At 39.0% G+C, this 12,524-nt stretch overlaps 1 protein-coding gene across 1 annotated transcript in view; it reads right to left on the bottom strand.

The window, feature by feature from the left end:
- QRICH1 (glutamine rich 1) overlaps positions 1 to 10,341 on the bottom strand; it is a 27,340-nt gene extending 16,999 nt beyond the window's left edge. The window contains exons 1-3 of the mRNA XM_015821895.1: positions 10,282 to 10,341; positions 4,896 to 5,228; positions 840 to 1,862 (exon numbers count right to left, since the gene is read on the bottom strand). Coding sequence (XP_015677381.1) covers positions 840 to 1,862; positions 4,896 to 5,207 — 1,335 coding nt within the window. The 5' untranslated portion in view covers positions 5,208 to 5,228; positions 10,282 to 10,341. The remainder of the gene's footprint in view (positions 1 to 839; positions 1,863 to 4,895; positions 5,229 to 10,281) is intronic.
- Between the last annotated feature and the right edge of the window lie 2,183 nt (positions 10,342 to 12,524).

Here is a 12,524-nt window from a genome sequence, read left to right as displayed (position 1 = left end):
GAGAAATTCATAAGCCATGCTGACTCATACTTACAGATCACAACTATCATTCTAATTCCCAAAACACACAATCTAAGAAGAAAAGTCAACAAGAGAAGCAAATGATGGTGTAAATGGGTGCTCTCAGCTTACTCCTTTCCTAGCTTTCTTAAGTCCTCTACAGTTGGAAAACTTGAAAGACCAGGTGTGGGACAGTGTCATATAGTAAATCTATCTATGTAGTCACTAAGAGTTGACATGACCCGATGGAACATAATCAGTCAAAGCTATCTAAATTGGCTGTCATTGTTAAAGTTTGTGACCCTGAATGCACAAGATATATGTATGTGGTATGGAATGGCACTTCCATCTATCTGCCCTAAATCTCCCACCATTCAGCTTCATTGGATGATCAAGCACTATAAGGGGGCAATTTCCCTCTCCCCACCCCCATTTATTTCCTTCGTATCATGTAAAATGGTATGTGCTTCAGTAATTTTCCCTGGCCCCATTTATTCCATTTTCCCAAGGCAAAAGTTCTCAACCTTTGCAACCTTTCCAATGGACTCCAATTCCTTATTAATTTTGATGTTATTTTTTTCCTGCGGTATTCCAAGCATGGCCGCACAACAATTTGGACAAAAGCATTTCAATAATTATATTCCCATTGACGTTCTTGAAGAACAGCATTTAAAGCTTGGATACAAATATAAAAGCACAGAATGTAAGTATTCAGAATACAGTAAGTAGACAAGTCTTCCCTTTAAAACCGTTATCTTTTAGAGATATGACAGACAATCCTGCCCGTATTCAGTTATTCAACCCTACAGACACTTGCCTCATAAGTACAGCTTACTTACAGAGCAAGTAACTTGCAATTGTTGCTGTTGCTGCTGCTGCTGTGCCTGCTCCTGTGATGTGGACTGCTGCTGCTGTGGGTCCCATATATGAACCGTCTGTGCTGTATTCTGGTAGGTCCCTGCCACTGCTTGCACTGCCACTGGAATGTGGATATTGCCATTCATAAACTGTGCTGGGAAAAGGGAATTGGCAAGAGTTTGCACTACCTCCTCATGAGAGTTTTTCACTACCGATGCACCTCCTATCATCTTATCCTTATCATCTTCTAGCTTCACAGTGGCCAAAGTTGTTGGGGAGCCACTAACATGGACGGCATTGTAGGCCTCCTGAGGAATGGCAATGTGGGTAATGTTTTGCTGCTGCAGGTCACCACGTGGCTGGGCAGAATAAACCGGGATTGTCCAAGTCTCCCCAGTGGGACTAGTTATGGTCCCAGTGGCACTGTACAGGTGGGCACTATCCACCGTTAACAAGTCCGGCCTTAAGGACACATAACTCTGCTGCTGGCCCTGGGGGATGGTCAGAACTGTAGCCACCGGCTGCCCTGAAATGGCGTATGACACAGTAATAGGCATATCCACTTTGCGCTTCTTTACTGGTTGAAGGACGCTGGCGGTGCTGATCCTTCGTTCGCCTTCCCGGGGTGAACCTTGTTGAGATGGAGGAGGGGAAAGTGCTCCAACTGTCTGAATTTGGATTTGCTGTCCTCCAGCAATAGCCTGTCCTGCCACGAGTTGGGCCTGGATCTGCTGATGCTGTATGTGTTCCTCCTGTATTTCTGCACCCTGGATTTGCTGAGCAGTCTGCACATGCTGCACCTGGATCTGAGCCGCCTGTAACTGAGAAGGGCTGGGACTCTGAAGGGCCTGACCTTGTATTGTCTGGGATGCTTGCTGCTGTGTTTGGCCTTGGATCTGCACTTGGACTTGTATTGGCTGCTCTGAGGCCGGGTGAACAGTGAGCTGTGGAGAGAGCTGCTGGGTGGACACAGATTGAGGGGACTGCTGAACTTGAACCTGCACCTGCAAAAGCAACACATGAGCAGTTAGGGCATCAACTCCAAAATCCCTGAGACACTTTAGGGGTTGGAAGCATATCAAGTCAAATAAATGAATAAACCAGGATTAGGACTTAAATAAGCCCCAAATCAGCTGGGCAGCTACATGAGGGTATCCATAATGAAAAAAATGGTTAATACATCTTGGTAGAATCTCAAAGGGAAAAAATACAAGACCACCACCACCCCAACCTCAGTGCAAGATGAGCATCTCATTGACCAAGAATCACAGCTCAAAAACAATCCATTTGATCCTTAACATTTAAAATATCACACACACACACAAATTTTTTTTCTTCAAACACTCCTCTGAGGACTTTAAAAACAGTAAGCACTCTGAGCAGAAAACTTGTTTAGAAATACACCAAAAACACTTGGTTGAATGTGCATAAACATCATTATATTAGAATTGTCTTTGACAATGTAAAAACTTTGGAGGATTACTGATTTGATCTTAAAAATCACTAGCATTTTTAAATAGTATTTTAATGTAGATTTATGAAGATTTTTTAAAAAGATGTTAATGTTATATTCCCAAACTTTGGACTCAAACTATCTTTGAGAGGTTATGGTTATGGTTAAATCCGGCATGTACTGGAAAAACAGTAATATTCTTATTCTTGAATTTATATATTCAAGGATGGATAACTTATTATTTTATAAAGGCAATTTTATTATTAATCCCAAAATTAATAATGTAATGTTAGAAAATCATACTTTTAAAAAAACATGTAATTTAGGAACATTGACATTTGATGAATATGTGATATATATCATTTTCCCCTTTTGGCTTATTTTTGGGCAGGGAATTAAGTTGATCGTATATACCCCCCCAAAAGCCAAAAGGGCAGGGAATTAAGGTGTGTGTGTGTGTGTGTAAACACTAAGTTGTTCTTGCCCGATTAGCTTTCAGCCACTTCAGTGTTCAAACAAAAACAATTTAGCAACAATTAAGCTCCCTCTCTCACATGGATATTAGACTGTATCAACATATGCGGCAATGTTATCCTGGTGTACATGATAGAAAAGAAGTAAAAACTGATGGCACATTTAAGCCGTACCTAAATGTAAGGAGAGAAAGCTAGCCATAAGAATTGTTCATATCTGCATTCTTACTCTTTGATGGCGACATTAAGAAAGCATTAAATGCATCATTACAGAACACTGAAAGTAGTGTAAATTCAAATATTTCCTTTTGCATTAATTCAGTGTGCTTAATAATCAAACAAGGAGAGCATGCTATTTGTTCATATGAACTATTTTATGAGCTAGTTAAAATGTTTTCTACAAATCTATATCATAAAGGAAAAACGTTATACATTTCTCTAATCTTTCAAAACACAGCAGCTTCTCGTTTTTCTTTAATTGTGAATACTGTTCAAAACAAAATTTGAGTTCTTTTTTAAATCCTGCAATCTATAAGCAATGAGAAATGTGTATATAAATCCTGTATTTATACTGTATAATTTAATATAATGTATAATTTTATATAATATAAATTTATGTATATTTAAATATACTTATATGAACTATGAATTCTAATAGAATATAGACATTTAGTATTCAATTATGAATACTTCATTTTAAACATTAGGATTTGCAAATTCTTACTTGCACATTTAAATTTTATTTTCATGTAGAAATCCAATGTTTACCTTATAGAGTTGAGGCTAGTCCTCAGTGGTACCATGACTTATTAACATACAAGTCTTTCAGCAACCTACAGATGTCTTAGGAATCTCAACTTGTTAATCAAAAGAAATTTATTTCTAGCTTTATTAAAGCTCTTTCATCTGAATAAAAGGAAACCTCAAAGTGAGGTCACTCAATTTTATCCATAACACTCAACTGCAAACTTAAGACAGGATATCTGAAGGGAGCTGTATTTGGTGCCTAAGCCGCATCCATAGGCATCGCTAAATCAAAATACTTTGACTTATATTAATAAGACAGTGATAAGCAAAAAAGAAGTATGGTTGAGGACTGTAACTTCCTTAGAAAAACAAGCCAACAGTCTTCATTTACATGAATGTGAAATAAATCACAAATTAAACTGCTAGATGTGCAATCTATGGCAGCAGTCCCCAACCTTTGCAGTTTGGTGGCCTGGCTGAGGGGGGGGGAGAGGAGACCTGTGCCACGTAAGTGGGCAACTTGACTTACACGAGTGGCAGGCTGGGGCAATGCATGCAAGTCGCCCGCAGGCCCACCGCTCATGCAAGTTAAGTTGTACGCGCACACGCATGCCAGCCACTCATGTGGCCTAATTTCAAATAGGCCACTGCCCAGTAGTGAGCCACAGCCCAGGGGTTGGGGACCCCTGATCTATGGCCATTGACAATAAAAGTCAGCTGGCAATAATCAACCTATATGGACCATCCTTATATCCAGTTTGCCACTGCCTGCAAATACAATCTTTACTACTTTTTTCTTTGTACTGTATTATACAGTATTGTACAGCAAAAAAAACCTTACATTACTATTATCAATGCTACACAGTAGCTACTTTTCTGGTACTTCAGTAGTATCCAAAAAAGGCAGCACAACTATAATCAGAATTCTCTGTAGTACTGTAGGAAGAATACAAGCAGTGCTATGCCTAGGTATTGTTGGTTTTAAGTAAATGTCAAGGGCACCTACATATTCTGTGATTTCTATTTCTATTGTAAATGTCCTTTGAAGCAAGTTAAATGAAAGCAGTTCTAACACTATCTGGGTAGAAGAACATATTTTCGAATTACAATTCTTATCACTAGCAAACAGAATGTTCTCCAACTTACTCATGTGTCCTATACATAATGCAACTGGAATCTTACAATTTAAAAACCGTCACAAAACAATGCTTTATATTTCCATATTTCTCTCCCTCTCTGAAGAAGCATCTTAAATGAGAAGTGAAATGTTAAGGAAAAAACCAAGAAAGTCCAGAGATGCATCTCTGGGACCACCATGACCTGGATGATTGAGAATCTCCACAGACATGCAATGTTAACATTACCTGCACTTGTTGGGGTTGTTGCACTTGTATTTGTTGCTCTTGTTGGGTCTGTTGCTGGACACTAGTTGTAACAGGACAGGCAAGTTCAAGCAAAGATCCAGCCACTTCCGTGCTGTCTGTATAAATGCAGTTGCCTCCTTGTTGATATACCATGGTTGTGGTAGCAGCTGTCTGCTGAAATTCCTGTAGGGCTTCAGGGCCCTTGGAGGCCAGGGAGTCCAGGAATTCCTTCATCCTATGTTGGGGGATCGTTCGTGCTTTCACACGGATGTATTCTTCAAAGGAAATTGTGTTCTCCAAAGAATTATTCATATTGCAAAGTCCTCAGGGTTCCTTAGAAGAAAAAGGGAGTCATTTATTAATTCTGAGTTTAAACTCTAGACCGCTGGCTTCATATCTCTTGTTGTCTTTATAAACCAGTTGAATCTTTCTTCAGATCAGCAGCCCCATACAGCTATTCACTATAACAACCAAGAAATATATTGAAATAATTAATAAAATAATTAATATGTGTAGTTAACCATAACCTAAAAACTGTCATCACTCTATTGCCTCTTTTCAAAACTGGATGAATAAAACTAAAGCAAGTCAAATCAAGCAATTAAAAAAAATTCAACTATTTGAAGAAGCCTCTTTAAACTTCAAAAAAATTGCACAGTACAAGTAATTAACTATAGCAAAATAGTACCTCAGCATTAAATGCCTTGGAAACAATGGTAAATCGATGTAAAAGGACTTGCTACATTTCCTTCATATTTTAATTACTCCAAATTCAAAAAGATAAATGTTCTTGACTGTCAATGCCATTCTGATTCAGAAAACAAAAAAACTGTAAAGCATTACTTAAATCAAGGGATTTTATTTATGGGAATTTCAGAGTGTATCATTGACTTTTATTTATTATTCAAATTTATACATCACCCATCACACTAAATGACTCAGTGGTTAACAAATAAAAAACATTCATACAAATGTAGACAGTTAAACTTAAAAGGATGAATGGAACACCCTCAACCTACCAACCTGCACTGCATTGGTTACTGATATGTTTTGGGGTGCAATTCAAAGTGCTGGTGGTTACCTACAAAGCCCAAATTGGCTTGGGATTGGGGTACCTGAGGGATCGCCTTTTTCCAAGAGTCTCTACCCGTCCAACCAGTCAAACAAAATGGGTGTGCTGCAGGTCCCATCAGACAAGGAATGTTGGCTGACAGGGACCAGGAGGTGAGCTTTTTCTGCACTGGCCCTCTCTATGGAACATCCTGCCTTTGGAGATCAGAACTGTCCCAACCCTGCCAGCCTTTTGTAAGGTCCTAAAAACCTGGCTATGTTCCTGAGCCTGGAGCACTAAATGTGCCAAAGGCCCGTTTCCTGTCTATACTGTTAAATGCCCAAATATCTTGCTCTTATGTGTGTTGAATTGGATATTTTTAATGTTTTTCACTGGTTTTACTGTTTTTGTTTTAAAATGTTTTAATCATAATATATTTTCTGAATTGTAAACTAGCCAAAGTCATTGACTGTGATGGGTAACCATAGAAATTGAACAAATAAATAAACCACCCCCAGGGGTCACAAACCACAACTGGATTTCCATGCTAGTTGACAGAGCCAGAAGACCCCAAGAAGAATGAGGGTCTGCCTCACCCCAGGGAACAGGACTAATCAAACATACATACTAACCACACAATTAAAAATATTCAACAACCATTTGTGACTTCTGTTCAAGAATTCAATTTTCTGATATTTAAGCTTCTATTAAAATATACACGAACACACCATTTAATCCTTTGAAAGAACAGGAAAGGGAGCACCCAGAAAAGCTCCTTTAGGGGACGAGTAGGACTTCACTGTTCTATCTAGTTTCATCTTCCTCATTATGACTAGTAGAACTGCAGAAAATTAAATTAATGCAAGTTAATTAACCTACACTGTTTAAACTACAGTATATTCTTCAATGTGGATTATATCCAGGTCTTAAAATTGCAATTATATGCAAGAAGTTGCTTGGCCACTGTTAATCAAAATAAAGTTATAGTAAATAAAGCCTTTTCTGAAAATTCTAAGGCATATAATATTACATTTTTTCTGACTTTGACAATAACCAGGTAATAAAAAGGATAAAAAGGTTACAACAATTAGTTTTCAGACGTGATAATGAAACATGTACTCATATACATCTGCATTATATTAAATTTAGTAATCTGCTATTACAGCCTATTCCTATTACATACATTAAAAATCTATTACATTGTTTGATTTGTTTCTCATACAGTACCATTTTTAAATTTATTGAGGAATTACTGTATATTGCTATACCTCCTATGTATAGAAACTGTGAGTCATATTAAGCACAGTTCAACTTTTTAAATAATGTCATCTTTTTCATTTTAGCTTAAGAATTTGAATAGTAAGGGAATTAATGAATCATCAGATTAAAATGTTACTTTATAGGTAATTCATATATCTGATTTACTTTATAAAGCAGTAAATGAAATACCTGTTCTATATTTTAGCTGCACATATTAAAATTAAAATGTTTAATTTAAAAAACAAAACCTTTTCCAAAAACAGTTACAGTTTATAAAGCTATCTCTTGCAAGTCAAAACTAATGACTCTATTCCCCTAGCTGCTGACCCAGTAAGCACAATTTCCCAAGAGAAATGAAGATTAAGTGTACGGTCTACACTTCTGCTTAGAAAAAAAATTGTGTGTCAAAGGGAAGAGTTGGCAACCCTAACTAAAATAAACCAACTAATAATTTTTAAATATATTTTGACAATTGTATGATGGTTCTTCCAAATAAAAATTTAACTTTAGAAGAAAGCTATATTGAATTGAAATAATTATGAATATGAATAGTTATTGTATGCTACCCAGAGTCACTTTTTGTTAGATAGGTGGCCATATAAATTTGAATAAAAGTTTAATAGGATTTACCCAGATACCCACAGCAAATTGAGACTGTCTTAAAATAATATGGATAAAGTTGTGTCATGATGCTAATTCTACTCTTACATACTGGAATCCCACTTACAATTATGTATGTCTTAGTATTTTATTCACAGTATGTTTCAAATCTCCACATGCCCCCAAGGCAAATTATAAAATATATGGCTAGGTAGAAGTCTGCTATGACAATTTTTTAGAAATAATATGATAATTCAAGATTACCTAACCTAAGCAATTTTATCTTCTTCAAATCTTCCATTGATCTTTTATCCATTACAGCCTCCAGATAATAGAAACTGAAGGCATCCTATCCCAATCTGATACTATTGTATCTAGATATATCATGTTACATTTCTGGTACTATTGTATCTAGGTATGTTACATTTATCAGCATTTCTAACTGATAAGAGATAAAAATCAAAACCCCAACATATCAGGAGCTCTGTTCAGGGGTCTCCAAACTTGGCAACTTTAAGACTTGTAGACGTGAACTCCAGAATTCCCCAGTCAGCATAGCTGGCTGAGGAACTAGATAGATAACATTAGGATGGATAGAAAAAGTAGATTAGCAATCAGTTCAATCAGAAAAGTATGAAGTATATGGGCAATGTAGACTAACCAGATAGCACACTGTACATATTTCTGATATTCATGTCCTAAACTCTGTATGACTCATTACAAAATGGAGAAGACAGAACAAAGAAAAATATACCTACATTTGTAATATTAAAAAATACATAGTTATGTTATAAGATACGTTAAATAGGCAGGGTTCCAGATAGTCTCATTTTTCTCCAGCATGAAGTTTCTGAATGAGTATAAAATTTCTACTGTAATAAAATGAACTAAATATATCCAAAGTCATGGTCTTTGCGAGGAAATGTAGTAAAATATAGTAAAATCATTCTGTAGAAATAAATAGGTCCACTCAGTATCTGGATGAGTTCTCAAAGCTTGAGAAACCTATGCAATCTGACTTTACTTCAACAATATAAAATACTATATGGCTATATTGCTTTACACAATTATATATTAAATTGCAAGATTTCCGGAGCTTTGAATAAGCCAACAATAATATACCATAGTACTTTCTACAGTACTGCTCTTATAGTAATCTAATTAGATAACTAAAACAGGTCGCAGGTCCATCTGAGCCAACTCCTTATCTAATTCATTTGCCAAGGCATTTTGTGAAACAAGGTGTAAGGCAAGCTGGCACAGTGTTTGTGTACTATAGTGCATTGTGCACCATATATATCTTACCCTCTGAATCTAATCAAAGGGCTGACAGGATAAAACTTCAATTAAGTTGGCCCTTTATAAAATTGAGCACCAACACATCTATTTCCTCTTCAAAGTTACACAGGAGGGGGGAATGCCAAAGATACAGACTGAAACAAGCAAAAACCTTCAGCAGGTTCTTTCACGTGTCTATTATCGTTGCACATAATAAACAAAATAGTGCCCTCATAAAGTTGGTCTTCACTCTCAGCGACTTTATATATCCTCTCCAGGCCCAAATTAAGTTACTGAAAATACTGCAACTAGTAGGCTATAGCTAATTAAACGAGACAATAATATTTTGAAACCTGGAGCAAATGTTTTTGGACCGAGAGAAAAGTTAATTAGATGTTGAGAATCCCACTTGCTTATTTGAAGCTTTCCGTAACACAAATAGCTCATTGTATAATATTTAATACAGCACTTTAAAGTTCCTGACAAATACTATTGGTCCTTGAACAAGGCCCGGACCTCAGGGGCCCCGCCTTGGTCCGCCTCGCCTTCCTTACTGCAGCCTCCAGGCCAAGGGTGGAGAGACGCACTCTGCGCGATGACCGGCGGGCAAGGAAATTGGCAGCAGCCGGCACGGCACCACGAGGCTCACCCCCGCCTCCCCGGGGTTCTGCAGCACCAGGGCCTACCGGCCTCATCCTGGAACTTCGCCTCTTCCTGCCGCTGCTCCGGCGTCGGCGCCCGGGCGAGAGAAATTCGCGCCCACTCGCGCGTCGGTAACTCTCCACGGCTTCCCCAGAGGGTCACAGGCGGCGAGAAGGCCCTCCCCACCTTGGGTGCCAGTGGGCGGGGGCGCGGAGGAAGGCTTGGGAACTCGAGGCGGGGCCCTGCCCGGGGAAACGGCGCAGGCCTCAAGCGGATCCCGCCCTGCCAGCCGCCAATCTCCAGGCGGGCACGCGCTAGCGGCGCCACACAACAGCCGGGGCCGGGCTCGCGGGAGCGCGCTCCCGTGCCCGCTTCCCCCTCCCCCCCCTCCTCCTCCTATGCCGCTACCGCCGCCACCTCCTCCCGTCCTCCCTCGTCCCCCCCCCCTCTCCGCCTTTCACCAATCCAAATGTTGCGTTTCCCTCCGGAATACCGCGCCTCCCGCTCCCGTAAAGAAGGCTCGGCCACCCCCAACTGAGTTCAGCTCCGCCTCACCCCGGCCCCTCTGTCGCCTCGCGCCGTCACCACCTCAGGCCCCGCGTCTTTTTTTCCCCTCACAGCTCCCTGGGCGCCATCTTACATTCAACCCGCCGCAACCAATCGGCGCCCGGCTTGAAGCTCGCGACAGCACCGCCTCCAAGCCGCGCGAGACCTACAAGCCGAGCCACGCCCCTTGCCTTAAAGTGGACGAGAGCCTGCGGTGGGAGGGGGCGAGGGACGCGCTCCGAGGAGCGGCAGGGATTAGTTTGAAGAACAAAAAGAGCTTGCGGGAAGGTTGTTGTAGTACCTCTCTTACAGATACACGTTGGTTCCTCTCGTTTCCTCCTCCCTCTTCGTAAGGCCTAGGCTTGCGTGTATTTCACTTCCCGATATGGTCAGTCTATTCTGCCCTAGGTAGGCGTCCTCTTCACCCAGTGATTACTCTCTATATTATAAGAATATTTTCTCGTATATATTGTGAACACTCCTAAAAATAAAATACTACCCCTCGCACAAGAAACTCCACCCTTATTATAAGTGATAGCCTCGGGCAAAGAGAATTTAAAGCGCCTCGAAAACTAAATTTGGGGAGGAGAGAGGAACAGTCCATGGAACATAAAATTGTAATACTTGGAATTTTGCAAAAAGTTTCTGCAAAACTCTCAAATGCACACTTGCCGCCATGAAAATTAATAATAAAAGTTCTATAATATGTTTAAGGTCGGGTGATTAGAAGAATCCTAGAAAGAATAATAACTGTTCCCCTATGGAGGGGATAAACACTGTAAGATAGCCTATCACAATCTAATAGTTGAATTGGATTTATTTCTCATGAAAAAGCACTCAGCCTCAGCATCCTGTTCCAGCAACCTGCAACTTCTGAAGTTAAGTTCTAACACCTCTACTAAAGGCTAACAGAGCTCATAATTTTATCTGTGTCATACTCAATACTTGAATATTTCTACTCATTTGCCATCCAAGAAAAGCTCCACAATTTGTAATCCATGAGCAAGATACTATGTGCATATTAATATTTGTAATGCAATTGCAGAGCAGAGTGATGCTTTCTTCCTGTCCTCTTAAGATGAATTCCAATTTGGAGTGAAGGAAATAGTAAGAAATTAGAGTCTGCTGTTCCCACTCTGGACAAATTACCTTCCAGTCAGCCATTTTCACTGAAGTTCTGAAGTATTACAGTGAAGATAATGGATTTCAGCAACACTAAGAAAATAACATTCTACAGGAGTTCAAAGAGAAGTTCTGCTTGGGAAAATTGAAAATAAATCAAAATAGTTACACATTGTCAAAAGTTCTTATTCCCTTTTTTTGCCTACTAATGCTAAAATCTGATAACCCAAAGGTGAGACAGACAGAATAAATGGATGTCATTGATAAGTGCATGAAACTCACTGGGAGTAGAGAGGGAGCAAAAACTTTCTGGTAGGCAAAAAAAGGAACAGACTTGTCAAAAGGTTTAGAAATATAGTTCTCTGAGAAAGTCCATTAATTACTAATTGGAGCAACATAGAGAAGCATCTTATAATGGCTGTCTCACTCGGCCACATTGCAACTGACTCAGAAATGAAAGGGTACCTGTACCAAAAAAGGAAAACTTTTATTTTACAATCTTTTCTGGGAATCTTAATAATATTGCACTTCTCATAAGTGGATGTTTAACATAGCCTGTCCCCAAGCTCAACAAAATATACCAATTAATATATTAAAAGAGTGTGTGTTCATCTTTGTTTACATACAATTTAAAATGTTCCTCACTTTTTCCAATATTATTATTAGTAGAGGAAGCCTGCTTGCTCATTTGAAATGCATGCAAATAAAAAGCATCCAGATGTAAGATACAGCTCATGTTAAATACACAATACAATTTATAAAATATCTGGAAAGGGGGGTGGGTACAATCTTAGCATAGTACCATTTCTGACTAAAAGCCTTATTTAATACAGGGGAATAGGGAAATTTGCAAGGTAGCAAAATAAATTCTACATCACAAAGAAATTAGCACAGAATTTCTAAGCATTTCCTCTCCCTTTTTTCTTGCAAAGAAAAACAAACTTAGCTCATGGTCTCTCTCATGTGAGCCTAATTGAGTCATTAGTGCTGCTAAATTGTAACATTTTCTTTTTAATCTGAGAAATTTGGGCAGCAATGGAGGCTATTTACCAACTGTTGGAAACAGGCAGGCCCAATTTTATCAAGGCTTAGAGACTGTATTCTGCAGAAAATCAAATCATTAGTAATCC

This window comes from Protobothrops mucrosquamatus, unplaced genomic scaffold (genome assembly GCF_001527695.2).
Source record: "Protobothrops mucrosquamatus isolate PMUCROS unplaced genomic scaffold, P.Mucros_1.0 scaffold1418, whole genome shotgun sequence".
NCBI lineage: Eukaryota > Metazoa > Chordata > Lepidosauria > Squamata > Viperidae > Protobothrops > Protobothrops mucrosquamatus.
Note: the sequence above shows the minus strand (reverse complement) of the source record. Positions and strands in the feature narration are given on the sequence as shown.